We start from the raw sequence: 20,051 nt of genomic DNA on the forward strand, positions 1-20,051 counted from the left end.
GTCAAATTACTTTTGAGCAACTAATAAGAAGCGCGAAACGGTATGCGTTTTAGTTTCGTTTCGTGCTGGGACCCGTGGATTGATTAGAGATATCAAGTACATACAAGTCATTTTTTAAATGTTGTAGTTCGTCTTGAAAAAATGTTACGAGTACATCATCTATCAACAATTACACAGGTTCTGTTTCCATATTGCGGATTTTGGTTACGTAATATTATTTTCTAGATTTCACGTTGTGAATATATGATTTGGGCAAACAGAGCCGCAAAGAAGTACATTATGGGTGGTTGTTTTTTTTTACAGTTTTATCTAGAACAAGCGATGCTTAAACCTTTGTCTGATTCTTGTGAAACTATCCACACGACAGTTACAGTACCTAGGAGTTGACTTCAGTGATGTCACTGATGGGATGTTTCTAAAAATCCATCCTCTGTAAAACATCTTCTCTAGTTGTCCTGCATATGTATTCGCTCATGAAGCTGTGTGTTCTGAGCCTGGATCTCTACATTTGTGTATGAACCAGCTTAGAGGGCTAAAGACAGCTTGTGTTTAATTGAGTGTAAGGCAATTTATGCTTCTAAAGTCATGGTCAGCATTTTTGTACTGTGCTGTAAACTTGTTCTGTGCCAAGTCACATTATTTTATAGCGTTTTTATAGCGTTATCAAATCCGGTGGCGCGGTGTTAGTTTCCTGACTCCCATGTCACATGGTCTGTGATTAGAACCTGTAATACCGGTTTAATTCGTCACAGCCAGCACTCCGGTTGTAAAGTAGAAGCAGGCGAGATTTCCAGCGAAAAACACCTCCCCCTTCTTCAGGTGTGAGGGTCTTCTGCTCAGAATGAAACGCTAAAATGTAATGTAGGCTCTGAATGGGTTCAATTGTGATTTGGGCTTGATTAAGGTCGCTGCCTTTCATCTAAAACCCTACTTGAATCCTTCTAAACTAAAAATCAGTGTTAGTGAGTTCTAAATAAAGAGGTATCCAGGTAACAGTGAAACGGGCGGACAGTCTGGGGAGATCGCCCGTTTTCCATGTAAATAGTTCCCTGGTTCCGCACCCCTTGGTGTTTCTCTCGCTCTCTCTCGGGTCACCTGATCATTAGCTCGAAAGATTTGAGTGCTTTGTGTATATTCTAATGGTAGTGGGGGCAGGGTGTGTGGGAACAGGTTTGGTTGAAATTGCATTGGAGATCTATGTTCTTCACACCTGAAACATTTTCTCTGAAAGCATTTTCTTCGCTGTTTAACCGATCTTGTTACAGCATGTTACAGTTTACTATTATTAACCATATTAATTTTAAGTGCTTAATGTGAAATCTTGTAAAAATATATTTTCATTGTTCAAATATACATTAAGTCTGACTATCATATAATAAGTTAAATACAAAACTAAAGAAAAAATAGGGTTAAATATAATTCAAAATATTTTGCTAACAATGTTAACTGTTTATGAATAATAAAATGTATTAGCTAAGGAGTAGGATGGCGCAGTTGTTAGTATGTTTTTTGTTTTGTTTCTTTTTCATAAATACAACAGTAGTACCTGATGTCTCAGTGGCTTTCAAAATTAAATTATGCATGCAAACCTGTGAACTAGAAAGATAACTAAGATATCCATCTATTTATAATGGTGGCAAAGTGGTTAGCATTGCTATCTTGCAGCACTGGGGTCCTAGGTTCAATTCCTGCCATCCTGTGTGTGTGGGGTTTACATGTTCTCTCTGGGTTACATGGTTTTTCTCCATATGTGTGATATGACTCCCTCTCGCACTCCAAAACATACTGGTAAGTTAATTGGTTTATGGGAAAACTGGCCCTGGTGTGTGTGTGTTTGTGTCTGTCTGTCCTGTGATGGACTGGCGCTATGTCCAGGGTGTATTCTGCCTTGTGTCCGTTGCTTACTGGGATAGGCTCCAAATCCTCTGTACTGGATAAAGAGATTAGAGATGGAAGTAAAGGCACTGTGTGGATGGAACTATACACAGTGTTAGAAACCCACTATGAAATGGCAGCATCTCACTGAGAATAAAATATTTTATACTGCTGGCTTAAGGAAACAGCCTTTCCACCTCTCTTGCACATCAGTATCCATACCTAGTTATTTAAACAAATTGCCTCTAATTATAAACATCTTAATATGCTGGCTCTGTGGATCCGCATCAGCTATGTTTGCCCATTCCTTCAATTCATGTGCATCCAACACACAGTTCAATGCCAGCAACTACACATAATCTAAAATACAATCCTTATTTCAGTATCTATGTAAACATATAGTCTGTTAACTTCATCATCTTCATCAAAAGTATGCCTAACCCCATTAGGAAGTGTTCTTGTTATAAGTGTATTCCTCAGCTTTCCCCAAACTATCTTCTTCTTGCCAACATCTCTAGTCTTTTATCCTGCAATAACTCAGCCAACACTTAAATCTCCAAAAGCTGCTTGTGTTAATTTCTTTAAATCACAAATATCATGTGTAAATACTGGCCATGTAATACTCTGCATTGTGGAATAATAGTTTATTTTAAAGGGAACTAGAGAAACTAAGAACTAGAGAAATCAAGAAAGGCTTTTTTTCTAGAATTAATAAATGCACATCCTGTTCACTGGGGAAATTAAATCCACACTGAGCAATCTTCAATATGTTCAGAATATGACAGCAAGAATCCTATCAGGGATGCATTACACCTGTTTTCAAGTCCTTGCACTGGTTACCTATCAGATTTCGAGTCAACTTCAAAATCCTTATCCTCCTTATATACTGTCCTACAACTGGTATTATTGATCTCCGAATTATTGTACTTGACATGACTTCATTCAGCCTTTCCTGAACGTCTATGACAGGCAGAGAGAGTGCTGTTTCTGGTGCGATCTTTTACAGCTGACATTTCACTGTTTTAAACGAACAAGAAATTAGATTGCTCATAAATCACTTATTCTATATAAACACAGCGTAATTGCCCTCCGAAAATCTTCTTTTTCTTGTTCGTTTTAGAGACCTTGATCGAAACTGATTTTAGATGTCAGAAAGGATTTATTTTCTCTGTATTTCCTACATTGCTTTGTCGAGATTTTAACTTTATATCTAACTTTATATCTAGGCTCAGATTTCAACTATAAATCGTACAGTAATTAATAGCAGTAAATACTGATGTTTATACATAAAAAAGTCATGCCTTGGAGTATAGACCCCCAAAGGAATGCCATAGACTCAAACTGCAAAATAAACACATACAGAAAGAAAGTATTTGTATTGTAATTGCAAATCCTGGTACTGTATGAGTGATTGGTATGACTTTCCTCATTACAAATCTCTTATTAGAATTTAAATTTCTCTGTAACTCCAGGTCAGAACAGAGAAAATGTAACTGCCTTAAGGAGTTTACGATTATGAAAAATAGAAGGATAAGCATGATACGTATGTCTTCTGTCATTTTCTAAGTCATGTTACTGAGCACCAAATCTTATTGAGAATATGAATCCATTTAAGGTTTATACCATTAAAGTAACGGTTTATTCCATGCTGAAAATGTTTGTACCAGACTTTTTTGAGGCCTGTTTAATTGTGTCTGAAGTCTGATGTTGTAAATTTTATTGTTAAAAAGATCCATGAAAATGTCACTACTAAAGTTAGCTGGTACTGTTGGTACTGTAAGTGGCAAGTAGAGCTCATATTTTAGATTTTGTGTAGTTGCTAGCGTTGAACTGTGTGTTGGATGCACATGAATGAAGCGACGGACACAAGGCAGAATACACCCTGGACATAGCGCCAGTCCATCACAGGACAGACACAAACACACACACACCAGGGCCAGTTTAAATCTAACCTCAGAACCTTTTTTTTCAGAAGACTTAGTGTCTGTATCTGCTTCATTTTCTAATTTTGGTAGCACCTCTACCTGCTTGTCTTTCTTATATGCATTTACTTTGTAATCTGTGGTCCTTTTATCTGTTTTTACATCTACTGTATTGCTTTGAGATGCCACCTTTAATGGTGATATATCAAATAAAGTTTTTTATTATTGTTATAGGGAAACATGATCAGATTGTCCCTGGTTCAGAAAAAAAAGATCTAAAGTATACTAGTTTGTCACTCTTCTAATTCCCTTTGCTAAATGACTTTTCATACTAATCTGATCAATCTAACTGCCAGTTTTCTGTGCTTTCTCTATCCTGCTAGATTTGAAATTATTCTGAAAATTTTCATCTTGAAATAACTCATTTCTAAATACCTTTTTCACTGTTAACATCTTGCAGCAACTCTGCGACAAAATATACACTCTGACAGTTCATCCTGCTACCAACATTAAATAAAACAAATCTTAAGATTTCTATATTTATGTCTTTATTTAGTGGTTTCATTAGTGACAAAGGCTAAACTTTCTTGGAAAAATGTCTTTTATGTGTTGCGGAAAAAACTGACTTGCTTTAACAAAATATGTTTACAAATCCTTTTACCTGGCATTTTCGTAGTTAGAAATTATGGAACGCTCTATTAAAAGCAAGGGAGTTTTTATGTCCGTTGCAGTTCTTTTGCAACATGAATATAATTATATCGTTATTAATTTCTTGAGATACGCGATTCCATATTATATTCCCTTTTAATCAAATTCTAAAAGTATGCTTGTTGACTCCGGTATCGCGGTAGTTAAAGACTTCGATGCTTAAAATGTTTAGGGAGAAATGGAATACTGGTGTGTATGTTTTCTTTAAAGTACCGATACCAGCCATATACTGTATGTTTAAGTTCCAAAATTAATATCGTTTATGGACTTCACACGCGTTGCAGTATGCTCCTATTCTTTTTATGCTCAGGCACAAAGTAAAAGGGGATGCTTCATATTGCTTGACTAATTTTAAAAACTAAGTTAGAAATGCAGACGCTCCCTCGGTGCGCTGCTCTGGTGCGCCGGCTCTTACACAGTGCCTGTCTGCCGTAAGCGTTACAATATACATACCCAACACTGCTTGTACCCATCTGTCATGCAAATAAAACACCTTGAATTGAATTGAATTGAGGGGAGAGGGGGGGAATACTAAAGCCAATACTGGCTCAATACCCTCGATGGGCTTTGACGTGCTAATGCATTGGTTTAAGAGTCCGGGTGTGGCAGGCTTCCAATGTCAACTCGACTCGATTGGAAGACAATGAACGTATTTTGTGATATTTAGAAATATAAATTTGTTTGGTGCGAGTGAGGTTTTATTTAATCTCTGACCAAGGGAAACGTTTCATTTTTTCAAAGAAATGTTTGTTAAAAAATAAAGTCATAGTTCTATGGGATTCAATCACAGACCATGTGACATGGGAGTCACGAAACTACTGTAACACACAGCGCCACCGGATTTAATAACGCAATAAAAACGCTATAAAATAATGTGACTAGGCACAGAAAAAGTTTACAGCACAGTACGATAATAAATGCTGACCATGACTTTAGAAGAATAAATTACCTTACACTCAATTTAAACACAAGCTGTCTTTCTGTATGAACCTCTAAGCTGGTTCATACAGAAAATGTAGAAATGCATTAGCCTGATTATGATTAAAAAACACATAATTAAACACGCGTTTGCGATTTAAATCAGAACACGATTTAAATCAATATAAATGTTTATATTGTAACGCATACTGTCCAGCCTCCATTTCTCTATAAAAATTTACTCTGTTGCACACACACACACAATAGAAGGAGGAACCGCTGTCAGAAGGGAAGATATGTTCAAAATATCGCAAATATCGATCATGTTGCGATATTTTGAAATATAAAAGTCAATTGATTGTCCATAATATCGCTATTCTATTTTTTCGAAGAAATGTTTGTTAAAAGAAAAGTCCAGCACCAGCTGGATTTGAACACACAACCTACCAGTTGCTAGTCACGCACCTAGACCAGTCGGCTACAACACAGCTCGCATGAACAGGTAGGCGAAACAGCCCTACACAGCCCTGTCGCAGCACACGAATACCATTATTAAATTCCTTAGATACGCGATTCCATATTATATTCCCTTTTAATCAAATTCTAAAAGTATGCTTGTTGACTCCGGTATCACGTTAGTTAAAGACTTCAAAGCTTAAAATGTTTAGGGAGAAATGGAATACTGGTGTGTATTTTTTTCTTTAAAGTACCAAGACCAGCTATATACTGTATGTTTATGTTCCAAAATTAATATCGTTTATGGCCTTCACACGCGTTACAGTATGCTCCTATTCTTTTTATGCTCAGCTACTAAGATTTCCCTTCAGTGGTAAAATTCAATATCTACAACGGGCACAGCAAAGACGTTTACTGTAAGTCTTTCTACGACAGACCAACGGACCACGAGTGCCCCTGTTGGTCAACCAATCACTTACTGCGGTGCCACGCGTCATCTTGCGTCATACTGAGCGACGTCACCTGCGGTACGTGTCTGTGACGCGCACTTTGAATGGCTGCATCTGTATAGGATTTAAGCAGTAAAAAAGAAGACTTCTTACAAACTGATTGCTAGAATCTGATTGATCTGCACTTGACTGACATGCAGGCAATGAAGATTAAACAAAAACTTGTTTTTTGCTCAGCATTGCCCCAAACAGCAATGATATCTCTCTAAGCCTCAGAATGGTCAGAATTCATTGACTTATAGCTATTTCTATTCGGGTTTTCTACAGACACTTAGTTTGAAGACAGGGTAAAAATCCATAGTTTACCCCTTGTTATATAAAACATTTTTCCCTTATAACTCTATAATCTGAAATCCTCTATGATGCATAAACAGGCTAACCAGAGAATTACCCTGCATCCTAAATGAACAGAATATGTTCTCACTAATATAATGCCGAAAAGTGAATGAAAATCTACTTTCTATTCTAAACCTCCAACTAGGAGAGAATGCCTTTAGCCTGAGGATTGCACAATAAAGGAAACCTGAAAATGTTTTAATGTTCTTAAATTACAAGACTGCAAGGTCTCTTAAACAAGGTTCCATTATTTAACTAGAATTTTATCTCCAGTTCTTCTTGTCTGACATGCCTCCTCTCTCTTCCTTCCTTCAGTTACCTCTCTCTTCTTTCTCTTTGTTTATATTTTATCCTGTGAATTTAGTCTGATGACAACTCTAATAAGGAGGTAATTCGAGTAAACCAAAAGATTCACTTTGTTCCTCTGTGCTTACCAGTTCTGCAGATATGTAAACTAATATTCTTGAGACTCCTAACTTTTTTTTAAGAGTCAACGTTAGCTTGAATGACACCACTCCAGCCATAATGATATATATGTCTCTTTCCTAGCCCAGCACTCCCTCAGGCTAGATGAGGTAGGAGGTAATTGTATCAGCAATGTTTATAGAAATTCACACCTGAAGAAGGCTCCACGGCCGAAACGTTGTGTTTTTTTTCTTCTTTTTTTCAGCATGGAATAAGCCTATTGTTCCTTTGCAGCCTACGCATGCTGATGCAGCTACCCACCTGAACTACTATGTTTATAGGAATGTGTCTTTATCATTTGGTCCTGCCTCTCTCCTAGCCCAGCGCTCCTTAAGGCTGGTTGGAGCAGGAGGCGATTGTGCTGGGAGGCTGGAGGTTTATCACAATGGCTCCTGGGGGACAGTCTGCGATGACTCCTGGGACCTGGCAGACTCTCAGGTGGTGTGCAGGCAGCTCCGGTGTGGGACGGCCCTCAGTGCCCCAGTGCCAGCCTCCTTCAGCCAGGGAACTGGACCCATCTGGCTGGACGAGGTGGGCTGTATGGGGAACGAGTCGTCTCTGTGGGAGTGTCCTTCAGCAGGGTGGGGACAGCATGACTGTGGACACAAGGAGGATGTGAGAATCCTGTGTTCAGGTAAACGAACGAAATATTCTCGAATTCCACAACGTGGATATGGTTTGCATTTGGAGTGCTTAAATATATCCTACTGAGGAAAATTCAGTTCAATACAGTTTAGTTTTATTTGTATTTTTTCAATGGACATTGTCACAAAGCAGCTTTACAGATTTCCAGGCCTGAACCAAGGCTCGAAAGGGGGAGCCTATCCTCCTCTGTTAATTAAAATGAACAGACATGGTGAAAAAGATAGTATTTTTATTTCAGTAATGTGTAGTGAGGTCCAGCAGTGTCTGGAATGTTCAGTAGTTTCCTTTGGTTGAAATTTCTCTGAGAAGTTGAGTTCGACAGGTAGAAGGAGCTGGATTCTGGGCCTGGCTTCCTAACACTCCACCTCAGAATAGACAAGAAATAAAGTATTAGTGAATGACAACGAAAACAGAAATTGGTAGGTTGCGTGGCTTGTTTTTCCTTAATATTTATCCAAAGGCTAGACTGAACAAATATGTTTTTAACCCAGATTTGAACGCTGGGAGTGCGTCTTAATTCCACACATCTGCGGGGAGGCTATTCCAGAATTGGGGAGCTCTATGAGAAAATGCTCTGTTGCCAGCTGTGACTTTTTTAATTCCAGGAACAACTAGGTAACCTGCTCCTTGTGATTGAAGTGTACGAGAGGGATTATAAGGGACTAAAAGATCACTCAAATATTTTGGGCCAAGATCACGCAAAGCTTTGTAAAAAGAGACTAAGATATAGTTATGATACAGCTGGGAATGCTGTAGAACCACACAGTCCTGTCACCTTCATATCAACTGTGTTATTGTACAGCTGTCCTTGTTTCATTACGTGAGTCAGTTATAACTGGATTAGTACGGGAAATGAGACTGGTTGCTGTTCACATTGTTTGCTTGTAGTTTCTTACCAGTTCAGAATGAAATGCTGTCTTGTCAGGGTTTGTTTCCTTTGACTTTCCTTGCTGTCTTGATAGATCATACTCTCCTGAGGCTATCTGCAGGCTGTTCAGGACAGGCAGAGGTTTACTACAATGGCACCTGGGGCAGCATCTGTGCCAACAGCATGACAGACACTACAGCTGCAGTGATCTGTAAACAGCTGGGCTGTGGAGACAAGGGCACCACTAGAGAGACAAACTCCAGGCTGAGCCCTGATCCCAAATGGCTGGACTTTGTCTCCTGCCGCAAACACGACTCCACCCTGTGGCAGTGTCCCTCCTCCCCCTGGGGCCAGAATGACTGCACAGACCGAGAAGTGGCTAATATCACCTGCTCAGGTACAGAGGGAAGAGTAATGCTCTGTAAATTAGTGTTCTGCCATATTTAGAACAGACAAAAGCTTTAAACTGAATTCTTATTAATTTATATCCAAACATGTATAAAAATGAAAGCAATGTCATTGTTATTTATTTTATAATAATAATGTTTTTATATGATTATTAATCTTTGAAGGTCCTAGAAAAGAAGCTGACAGAAGCACTCCAGCCCCTCAGGAAGAGCAGCCTCAGCTGTACTGCGCAGGTGAGTTCAGTGTGTAAAACACTCAGAGACACCGCAGCCCTGAGCTGAGGAACAGTAACCATACAGCTCTCTTCTAGAGCCACTCAGTACCTCACTGATCTCTACTACAGTCACTGAGCTAAATACACTCAGTAACCTCTCTGCTCTCATCTACAGTCACAGATCTGATGACACTCAGTAACCCTTCTGTTGACTTTCAGTCCCACTGGCTCTGCGCCTGGCTGGAGGCACTAACTGCTCTGGCCGGGTGGAGCTGCGGTATGAGGGCCCCTGGGGGACAGTCTGTGACGACTCCTGGGACCTGCAGGATGCCCAGGTGGTCTGCAGACAGCTGGGCTGTGGGGACGCAGTGAGTGCAGCAGTAGAGGCCTCATTCGGACCAGGGAGTGGCGCCATCTGGCTGGACGAGGTGAACTGCAGGGGCAGTGAGGTTCACCTGTGGGACTGCTGTCACTCTGGACTGAATCAGAGTGACTGTCGACACAAGGAGGATGCAGGGGTTACCTGTACAGGTGAGGAGAGTCTTAGAACTGTAGATGAACAAAGTAGGAGATTGATTGAGAAGATACACTGTTACACATATTCTATCACTGCTTAATATCTTAAGATCATCAGTCACAAGATCGGGATGTTGTGTAGCCCTGTGTGTGTGAACAGCACTAGACTTTAATTCTGAGCAAGACACCATTCATCCTGCAATCCTACATTTGACCTCAAGGAACACATGTAAAGATTTTTATTTTATTAAGACCACTCTGGATTCAGCTTGCTATAAAACCAAAGACAAAATAATGACAGTTCTCGTATCTCTTTTACAGGTTTGTCAGAGCCAACATCCAGTCCAGCAACAGCTACAGGTGAACAGAAATCCTCCTTGTCAGTGATAACTCCTGTCTTTCTGTCTCTTCAGATTCCCAGTGTAGCTGTAATGTCTCCTCTCCTCTCTCAGGGTGAAGATCAGTGTTTTCAGATTCCCATTGTAGATCTAGTGCCTCTCTTTCCTCTACGCACCTGATCCTGAACCATCATAGCCCCATATGGGAAATGGGGGAGGACAGAACATTCCATCTGTCAAAGCGTACATGAGCCCAAGAGCACCTCTCCTGATCCCTGTTCATCCATTGTCTCCCCCTTTCTCAGGCAGAACCAGGACAACACCCCAGACACAGCTGCTGGGAGGTCTATCTGCCTCGCCCCTGGTCCTCCTGCTGCTGGGGGCTCTGCTCTTCGTGGTGCTGGCTCTGTTAGTGGGGCAGCTGATCCAGAACAGGAAGCTGAGGAAAGGTAGGGAGGGAACTCTCCATCCACATAGTGACCTCTAGTGGTCAGTTCTGTCACTCACATGGAACTGATATTTATATAATTACCGTGAGGAATAAACCTGGTAGAGAAAACCATTTGAAGTTTAAAAAAGATTATCAACAATTACAGATGGAGATATCAGGAAATTTGCAAATCCAGAAGCATAACATTTATGTGCTCAAATGTCCAAAGAAGGTTTAGTAGTCAATGTTTGATCTTGTACTCTGCTCCCTGCATGTTAACCCTGAGTGTCTGTTTCCTCACACAGCCCTATCTAAGGGAGCACTCGCCCCTTATCATGATGCCATCTATGAGAAAATAGAGTATAAACTGGCCAGAGAGGGAACCTACAGTGCCCCCAGGAGACGTGAGTGGAGAGAGTCTTCAGGTGTGATTGATCTCCACCCTCTGAGGAAGATCTGAGGACTTAAAAATTGTAGAAAATCTAACCATCCTGGTTTCTGACTGGTTTTCTCAAGAGGTGTGTTAAGGTAGATAAAGAAAATGATCACATCACTATCCCTGGGCTGCCTTATAAAAAAAAGTATTTTTTAGTTTTAAACCTGTAGAGTTTACTTTCTCAACTGGTGTCAAACTAAGTGAAGAAAATCAACACAGCACGATTCTGGATCTGCCTTATAGACACAAACTCACATCCTGGCTTCTCTTCCAGTAGAGGACAGTGTGGTTGCTGTCTGACTGCAGGTAATATTGATCTGTTCTCCTGTTCACAGGGAGATTCCTCTCTGATGAGCTGCCCTCTGGATACGATGATGTGGAGGACAGTGAGGGAGACCCAGTACCAGGTGAGGGGAGGTGGAGTCAGGGGGCTCAGTGTGGGAGTGGGTGGTCTTCAGTCCAGTACTCACTCTCACCTCAAACCAGGATGCCATTTAGAGAACTTATGTAGAAAATACTGAATTATACAAATAGAACCACATGTGTTTGATACCTTATAAAGCCAGCTCTTCAGTGTTGCCTCACACTAGCCTTATCTCGGCAGATCACAGATGCTGAGCAAAACTATAGCTGGTCAATACTGGGGTAGTAAACAAGGTGCTGCTCTAATTGGTTTTGATAGAAAAGGAGACTGGGGAACAGCATGCTGTAAAAACTGCCTTTCAGATCAGATAAATCAGCGACCCTAGAGTTATGGCTTAACTATACTCCACAAAACATTTAAAATCACACTACAGTAACTTTGCAGCTCTATGGTCAAAGTAAGTCTGAGTCCGGAAGTGTAAATTCTCTGTCTCTCTGTGTGGTTCAGGAGACTCGATACCCTCTCTGAAAGAAGAGATCCCAGAGTACTATGATGATGCAGTAACTGTAGCTCAGAGCCCAGATGCATTGTCAGGTGGGTTACTTCAGTCCAGTCAAATGGGGGAAACTCTGCACCAATCTCAGTGAGTCTGACTCTCTCTTTGATCTCAGCCTCTGAATATGGAGTCTGTGTTATCCTTCACCAGTCACATGAGTCTGACTCTCTCTCTGTGATCTGAGCCCTGCACACTCAGTCTGCTCCTCTTCAGTTGCTCATAGTGTCCACATCACCACTCTCTCCAAATACAACCAACCTTTCTCTCCCCTGATGTCCTTCAACATCTTATTTTAACATTTAGGAATTGTTTGAAATATATCACTGAAGTGAATAGGATTAGAAATCAGGTTCCCTGATCTCCTGTACTTGTCTGGAGTTTTAGTTCCTTTGTGATATTCAGTTAATCAGTGTGTTCTGAGGAGCTCCAGCAGTCCGGTGCTCTAGATGGCTCAGTGCTCTGATATGTGTCACTGAATCTGTGCTCTTTGTGGTTCAGGAGAGAAGATGTCCCCTGTGACAGAAGAGGCCCCAGAGTACTATGATGATGCTGTAACTGTACCTCAGAGCCCAGATGCCTTGTCAGGTGAGTTATTTCAGTCCAGTCCCATAGAGAAACCCTGTACCAATCCCAGTGAGTCTGACTCTCTCCTCTCACTGTGCACTGCACAGTACATCACACTGAGTCTGGATTTTGGGGCTCACATTACTGCTCTCTGTCCAAATATATTCATACAACAAAATCTAGGATTAATTTTAAATTTATGACAGAAATGAATAGGAGAGGAAATCAGGTTCCCTGATCACCTGTACTTAAGAGTCTGGTGTTTTAGTCATAACATGATGTTTAGTTAATCAGTGTGTTATGATGAGCTCCAGCAGTCCTGCGCTTTAGATGAAACAGTGTTTTGATGACTGATAGTGACATTGTGCTCTGTGTGCTTTAGGGGAGCTAATGTCTTCTGTGAAAGAAGAGGCTCCAGAGTACTATGATGATGCCATCACTGTGCTCCAGAGTCCAGACACTGTGTCAGGTGAATTATTATTAATAAGATTGAGTACACCCTGTACCAGCCTGCATTAACCTTTGTCGTTAGAAATTAGTCTTGACCTAATTTCGCATCTGCAAATAAATACTAACTGGAAGAGAAGAGATCTCTGACAGGCCAGTCTGTGTCAGAATGACAGAGACATTACTGACCTGCTCTTCTGTTCACAGGGAGACTCCTCTTTGATGATACACAATCTGGGTACAGTCATGTGGGGGACAGTGAGGGAGACCCCGCTTCAGGTAAAGGGGGCTACAGCCAGGGGGCTCAGTGTGGGCAAGGTGGTTCAGTAATGGGGAAGGCGACTCCCAGTAATCCATGTCAGTGCCACTTTCATTCAAGATAAGGGGGCATCAGGCATTTTGGGATCAATATTCGCCAGTACAGGCTGAGAGACTGTACTGGTACAAGGTTAGACTTCATAGATCAGAGTCTCATTGAAACCCAAATACTGACATACCCAGCCAATCAGATGTTTGAGGTTGATCAGCTGCTGATCTATTATGAGAGAGTGAGGTCTGGGCAGAGCAAAGCTCTGGATTCCCCAAGACCAGGAATTCTGTTCTCTGACTGCAAAAAGAATGAGTCCAGAAAATACTGTCAAAGTATTTCTTCACTGTGGTTTTAGAGCACTGGAACTTCATAAGCATAAGTGAAATCTGCACTGAACCATCAACTCATCCTAAAAAATACAATTTGATTTAAAAAATGTCCTATTCAAGGCTTTTGACTAAATGATTGTAACAACTGTTCTGTATATTGATTTTGTAGCATCCAGGTTCATAAAGAGAGAGATTTAACTGTAGGTCGTATTCTGTTTGATTTTTAAAAAAGCGGCTACTGTATATCTCTTCTTTTGGCCTGTGTAGGTGTTCTGTAAAAGTTAAATACTTGGTGACACTTTGTAGTTTCTCTGGGTGGTTAGGAAGTAGTTGCCTAAATTTGTACAATTCATGTGTGCTGTACATTTCTTCTGTGTGTTGTTTAGTGTGAGTATTGTCATTGTTAACAAATATTTAACTCATTGTGTCTGAAATATTACTTGTTTTCCCAAAGCTGTACCAAAGAACAAAGAACTAATCTGCCTTTAACTATACCAAAAGCTTGGGTATATTCTTAGCAAAATTTTAACAATTTTTACAAGGTGGGGGCTATGATTTTTTTAATTATTAATTTATCTACTCTGTCATTTCTGATATTCACCATTTTCATAACCCCTATTTGTAATTTGTAATATTATTTCAATACCTGATTCATTTGACAAACCGTATTTCAAGTATTAATTTTGTGATACTATCTATTTCTAGCATTGTTTATAGGCAATTAATTCCTATAGATTTTAAAATCGCACATATACAATTAAAAAAACTGCATACTGTACCCGTGATTAAAAATTGATGGGTCCAATTTTAATGACTTGCTAAACCAAAAATATCAGCTTAGAGTGTCCTACCTGTCCATCAGTTGTCCACTGCCTGTCTCTTACTCTGTGTCTCTGTTTCAGGTGTCCCCCACACTGGCCCTGGAGTGGACAGGGTCCTGCCCACACTGCCCTCTGATGAAGGAGTCTCTGCCCCTGACAGGGCTGACTACGATGATGCTGGGGACGAGTCTCAGGGAGAGGATGGGTGCTGTGAGACTGACAGGGCTGTCTGGGAGAAGCTCCTCCTGCAGGTCTAGACACAGAAGAGCTCCACCAACAGAGTCACGCAGTCTTACAGCAGCTCTGAGCACTGAGACTGTCTGACACTGTCTGTGACCTGAGTCCACTTCACTCCACTGTTTCCACACTGACACTGTCTGTGACCTGAGTTCACTTCACTCCACTGTTTCCACATTCAGACTGTGACCTGAGTCCACTTCATTCCACTGTTTCCACACTGTCCTCGGTGTCTGTGTCTACAGCACCTGCAGCTTGTGTTTTAGAAAAGGGAGGCTTGAACATCCCATTTCTGCTCAGTCTTTCTTCTTTTTATATTTTGATGTTTTAGAAATTAGAAATAAAACCATTCATTGATGTTCAATTCTGAATGTACCACTTTTGATGGTAACATTTTTTTAATAAATGTTATTAAAAAGATGTTTTGCAATAAACTTTTTAAACCCATTTTTATCTGCGTGTTATTTCTAATGTATGATATTAAAAGTATCAATAAAAAATTAAGGAGCCCTTGGCCACTCACAATGATAATATCCACCTCACAGGAAGAGGAAATGTAAATGTTTATCAACTTAGTCATATAAATTGATCTACACAAAGGACACTGTAGACAAAACCAGACACAACATAAGACAACCTGGTATTAAAATTTCCCTACAAGAAGGCACAGAATCCCAAAATCTAAAACTTCAGAAATGTTATAACTACAGACATCTACTAAAGCATCTGGATTTAAATGACAGGAACACAGGAGACTTAAAAGTTTGCTCAAACAATACACACTTTGATAGGTGTGACAAACTGACATTACAAAACTCATGATCATGAAAAAACGAGCCTTTTAAGCTCACTTCCTAAAATAATATCAGAATGTTTTAGGAGTTTAGGAGGAAACTGGAGCACCTGGAGGAAACTTATGCAAACATGGGGGACAACTTACAAACTCCACACAGATAGCGCACAGGGCAGGAATGAAACACAGAGCTCCAGCACTGCATGGTAGCAATGTTAACCATGGTGCCACCTGTAAAATAAATATAATTTGTGAAACACTAAGAGATTGTGTAAAACAATATTCTATATACTTTCACTCTGGATCTTTAACAATGTATTAAACCTTTTATGTTAGGTTGCCTGGTTTTGGGGAATTTTCCAAATTAAATGAAATTAGCAATTATTAACAGAATGTATTTCTACATATCAACACTATAATAAAATATGCAAAATATTATTGAATGATTTGAGTTCTATAATACTGATACAGTAATTGTGTTTGAAATGGTGTTTTCAGTCCTGTTACTGTTATTTACAGATGTTTTTAGCACCAAAACCAGACAATAACAGTTCAGTCTTTCCCACTTCAATCTGCATCTCTCCACTATATTCTCACCAGTGAGGAAGTTAAAGACTGGCTTCATACAAGTCACCCCACTGACCTGACATCTCCAGTTTTGTGTCCATTTCTTCTTTTATTGTTCCAGTCACTTCACAATAAAGCAACTCAGACCACTTGTATCCGCTTCCAGGAAGTAAGGACACGTATTTGCAAGAGTTTCAATTCTTAGTAAAAGCTCTAAAACACCTTCTATGCCGCACAGTGAGCAATCATGCCCTCTTCCTAGGAGGATAGAAAAATAGATAGAAAATCAATTACTAAAACCATTTTGTCCACTTCCAGAGAGCCCACACACTTAATTGGGAGGGTTTCAATTCAGAGTAGGAAAATAAAATCTCTAAATTAAATTTTTATGCTGCACAGAGAGCACTTTCTTCTGTATGGCCAGTTAGCTCAGTTGGTTAGAGTGTGGTGCTAATAACACCAAGATTGCTTGTTCCTATACGGGCGAGGAGAGCTCCTTCTCTTCTGCCAAAACCCTTTGATCTTTCTTTCCATGGTGAAATATGATGCAAAGATACCACTTACTATAGATAGATGAGTGTGTTGCAGGTGAAGAGGAAAGTGCTAAAATATTTAAAATCTCATATGTGAAGAAAAGATAGAGTGTCACTATTTGCATAAGTGAGGCTTTTAAATAATCTTTTGGAAAGACACTCAAATCCAGCCTATTAAGTCTCAGGACCAGATGATTGGCTCAATACCCAGGTGAAGATAGTCAATCAGAGAACTTAGATATAAAAAGTGTGTCTGAGTGGAAGTTTATTAGTCTTTTAAGACAGGAATTTGGGTCTCAAGTCCTTTATGGGGTGGGGTGTGTCTCACTTCTGTGCTCAAATCCCAAGATTACACTCAAAGTGAGGATGAAGTGTGTTGCGGCAAATGTGATGTCAGATCAACTGCTTTTCCAGAAGCCAATGTGATATAAATTAAAGTTTTCATTTGACCGAGGATCATCGTGTGCTGAAATTGGTCCTGGAGAAGTGCATACTGTATGGCAGAAGGTTTGTACTGTTTATAATAATAATAATAATAATAATAATTGCTTACACTTATATAGCGCTTTTTCTGGACACTCCACTCAAAGCGCTTTACAAGTAATGGGGATCCCCTCCACCACCACCAATGTGCAGCATCCACCTGGATATACTGTGTCAGAGTGGCCAATAGCTCCCTGTTGTTATTACAATATTTTAGATAACTAAATATTTCTTGTGCATCACTGTTCTTATAGTAGTAAAAAGTAGACATTTTGCTATGAGAAGCTGGAATGGGTTCATGGAATGACAGTGTGACAAGCCTTGGAAAAAGTTGTGTGCCCATCTTCAAGCAATCAAATCCTATGATTAAATGATGTTCCAGCAAAAGTGCTCTGTTTTACTAAGTCATTATTTCTATGTCTTGTAGAGAAATAGGTGTTTCTATCGGTTCAGGTATAGAACACAAACACCCATTGTAAGCAATTGAGCATTCATAATCCTGAATTTTAAACCCACGGAATATTTATACTTTGTATTAGTATTTGTGAATATTAGAGCTTTTAAAAAAATGTTTTAACAAATTGTGTGAGCATTTTCTGTTACATCACTTTATTGTTTTGTGCATTCTGCTGACTTTTGAAAATATATATTTTTATAAAAATATTGTTGTCTTTTGAATGTATTTCTAAATGATTGTTTTTAATATAAATTGCATAAAACACAAACAACACCCATGATAAGAATTTAATAATTGATCATTCATTTTAAACTTTTTTACCGTATTAAATTATGCTAAGATTTTTTAACATACTGTTAGTATATCACTTTTTATCAAGTGTGCTTTAAATCTTTCGCTACACCATTGATATTCAGTTACACCTATTTAAAGGTATGTTGTACAAAAATATTAACCGTTTTATTATTTTTGCACGTTACTAAGATTTCCAACATACTGTACACATGCTGTCTCATTCCTGCGTAGAAACGGCTGTGATCTCAGAAAACCGGAAAATCCTGACATTGTACTTCAACTGACTCTCAGTAAGCGCTCCGGGTGCCACCTAGCTCTCTAACAAGCGTGCTGTAGCGACAGAAATTACACTTTGCCTGCGTTATGCACGAAATGACGAGGCTGCATGCTCCCGTATGGTCTAGCGGTTAGTGTTCTTCAATTTCAGCAGGGTGACCCGGGTAATACTTTATTATTATTTGAAATTTATTTCTTGTATTGCCTGCTGCCTCTTGGTATTTTGCCAGTATCGGACACAGAAAACACAATGAGGACCTTCCCACGTTATATGCGTATCTGTTACTGTGTGAAAGAATTAAGCGCTTTTGATAACAACCATTAATTTCAATGACTAGTGACATTTGCTCTGTTTTGAATAGTCAACATACCACACCGTGAAAGACACTAGAATCCTGATCACCACATAATTATAAGACAGCTACCTCTTCAAAGTGACGACAGCAGAACCAATCAGGCGTCGGCGTCTGACTAACTCAATCGGTAGAGCCTGAGACTCTTAATCCCAGCGTTGTGGTTTCCAGCCCCTGTTGGACACAGTGTATGTCATTTTCTTACACAAGGTTCCGCTCATCTTTAATCACCTTAAGTTACCTAGCACTAAATAGCAATGCATGTATTTGATCCAGCTAAAGATTATCAAGAAGCAAATCTCTTTCCTTGCTTTAGTAGATGAATCAAGGACTCTGCTCTCAATGTATTTTCACCAGACACTAGGGCAGATAAACGCAGTTAATACATGCCACATTATAGTATGAAATTGCTTGAGCAAAACATTGTTCATTATCACAACCATTATTGGTAGCTTAGTTCCTCTTTATTTTTTATACAGTAGTTTCTTTAAAAAAAACATGCCTGTCAGAAGGCCAAAGAAACAAGGTGAACGTGATAACCACCGCGCTACGGAAACGACAGTACATCCTACTCCCAGAGCAGGATTGGAGACTCCACATTCTACAGCTCTCTAGCAATAGAGGAGTTCCGACTAGAGAAATGGGGATAACCTCCTCTTCAGGATGTGGAAATATATTTACCGAGACGAGTCCTTTTTTTGAAGGTCAGCACTCTCTGCCAGTCACTCCTCCCCTCCTCCCGCAATGTATCTCTCTTAACACACCAAAGCGATGACTATTATTACACGTTTTTGCACTCCGCATGCTGTTTTACAGGGCTCTCTTCTGCGCTGAGCTGCTCCTTTGAAATCCAAAAGGCAACAGACGCGCTCCTATACCCGAAGTCGAACCCAGTTCGCCTGGGTGACGGCGGTTTAGAGATTACAAATAATTTAAAAATACATTAAAATGCTAATAATATGTAACAAAATGTTTAAAAAAACACGTTAACAAGACTGCAGACAGTTTTTGAAAAGGAGCTCTGTAAAATTCACAAATACTAAGACAAGGTATGAATACTCCATGGGTTTAAAATTCAGGAATATGAATAATTTCAAATTTGTAATTTGTTTACAATTGGTATTTTTATGGTTCGTATGATTTAGCGACTTTTTTACAATATGTAAAATAAAACAGTACAGCTAAATAAGAAAGCCTTAGAGCCACAGAGGAAAAAAAAAACTGCGTTTAAAGTTATTTTAAAGACGAGATAATATTGCACCATAAACTCAAATGTTTGTCCTCTTTGTGGCGCTTGCTTTTTGTTGCTTTAGCTAATTTCATGCAGTTTATTTCCGACCCATGACGTAAAGAGCTTGTGTATTTACGACAAAAAGCAGGGCAACAATTTTCATCGGTCTTATTGAAACTGTTAAAAAGTAAATGAGATCCTGTGTCAAAAATCCTGAGGTGACTTTCTTCCTGTCTTGTCATACAGAATGTATCATTAAGGACAATCACATAGGGCTTGATTTTGTTAAATGCAAGTACAGTATTTATTTCCTATCTTGGAACCACTTGTTTTTCAAGAAATTCAAACAATTTGTGAAGTATGAAATAGAAATCTTGCTTATCGGTGCAGGA

At 39.5% G+C, this 20,051-nt stretch overlaps 1 protein-coding gene across 1 annotated transcript in view; it reads left to right on the forward strand.

Moving 5' to 3' along the window:
* The window catches only part of LOC148826642 (scavenger receptor cysteine-rich domain-containing protein SCART1-like), a 78,007-nt gene extending 63,315 nt beyond the window's left edge, over positions 1 to 14,692 (forward strand). The window contains exons 20-28 of the mRNA XM_088926361.1: positions 7,509 to 7,823; positions 8,797 to 9,099; positions 9,275 to 9,343; positions 9,544 to 9,855; positions 10,484 to 10,627; positions 10,914 to 11,012; positions 11,380 to 11,451; positions 13,183 to 13,332; positions 14,517 to 14,692. Coding sequence (XP_088782487.1) covers positions 7,509 to 7,823; positions 8,797 to 9,099; positions 9,275 to 9,343; positions 9,544 to 9,855; positions 10,484 to 10,627; positions 10,914 to 11,012; positions 11,380 to 11,451; positions 13,183 to 13,332; positions 14,517 to 14,692 — 1,640 coding nt within the window. The remainder of the gene's footprint in view (positions 1 to 7,508; positions 7,824 to 8,796; positions 9,100 to 9,274; positions 9,344 to 9,543; positions 9,856 to 10,483; positions 10,628 to 10,913; positions 11,013 to 11,379; positions 11,452 to 13,182; positions 13,333 to 14,516) is intronic.
* The last annotated feature ends 5,359 nt before the right edge of the window (positions 14,693 to 20,051 follow it).

The sequence above is a fragment of the Atractosteus spatula genome, chromosome 10, assembly GCF_055471065.1.
Source record: "Atractosteus spatula isolate fAtrSpa1 chromosome 10, fAtrSpa1.hap1, whole genome shotgun sequence".
Taxonomy (NCBI): domain Eukaryota; kingdom Metazoa; phylum Chordata; class Actinopteri; order Semionotiformes; family Lepisosteidae; genus Atractosteus; species Atractosteus spatula.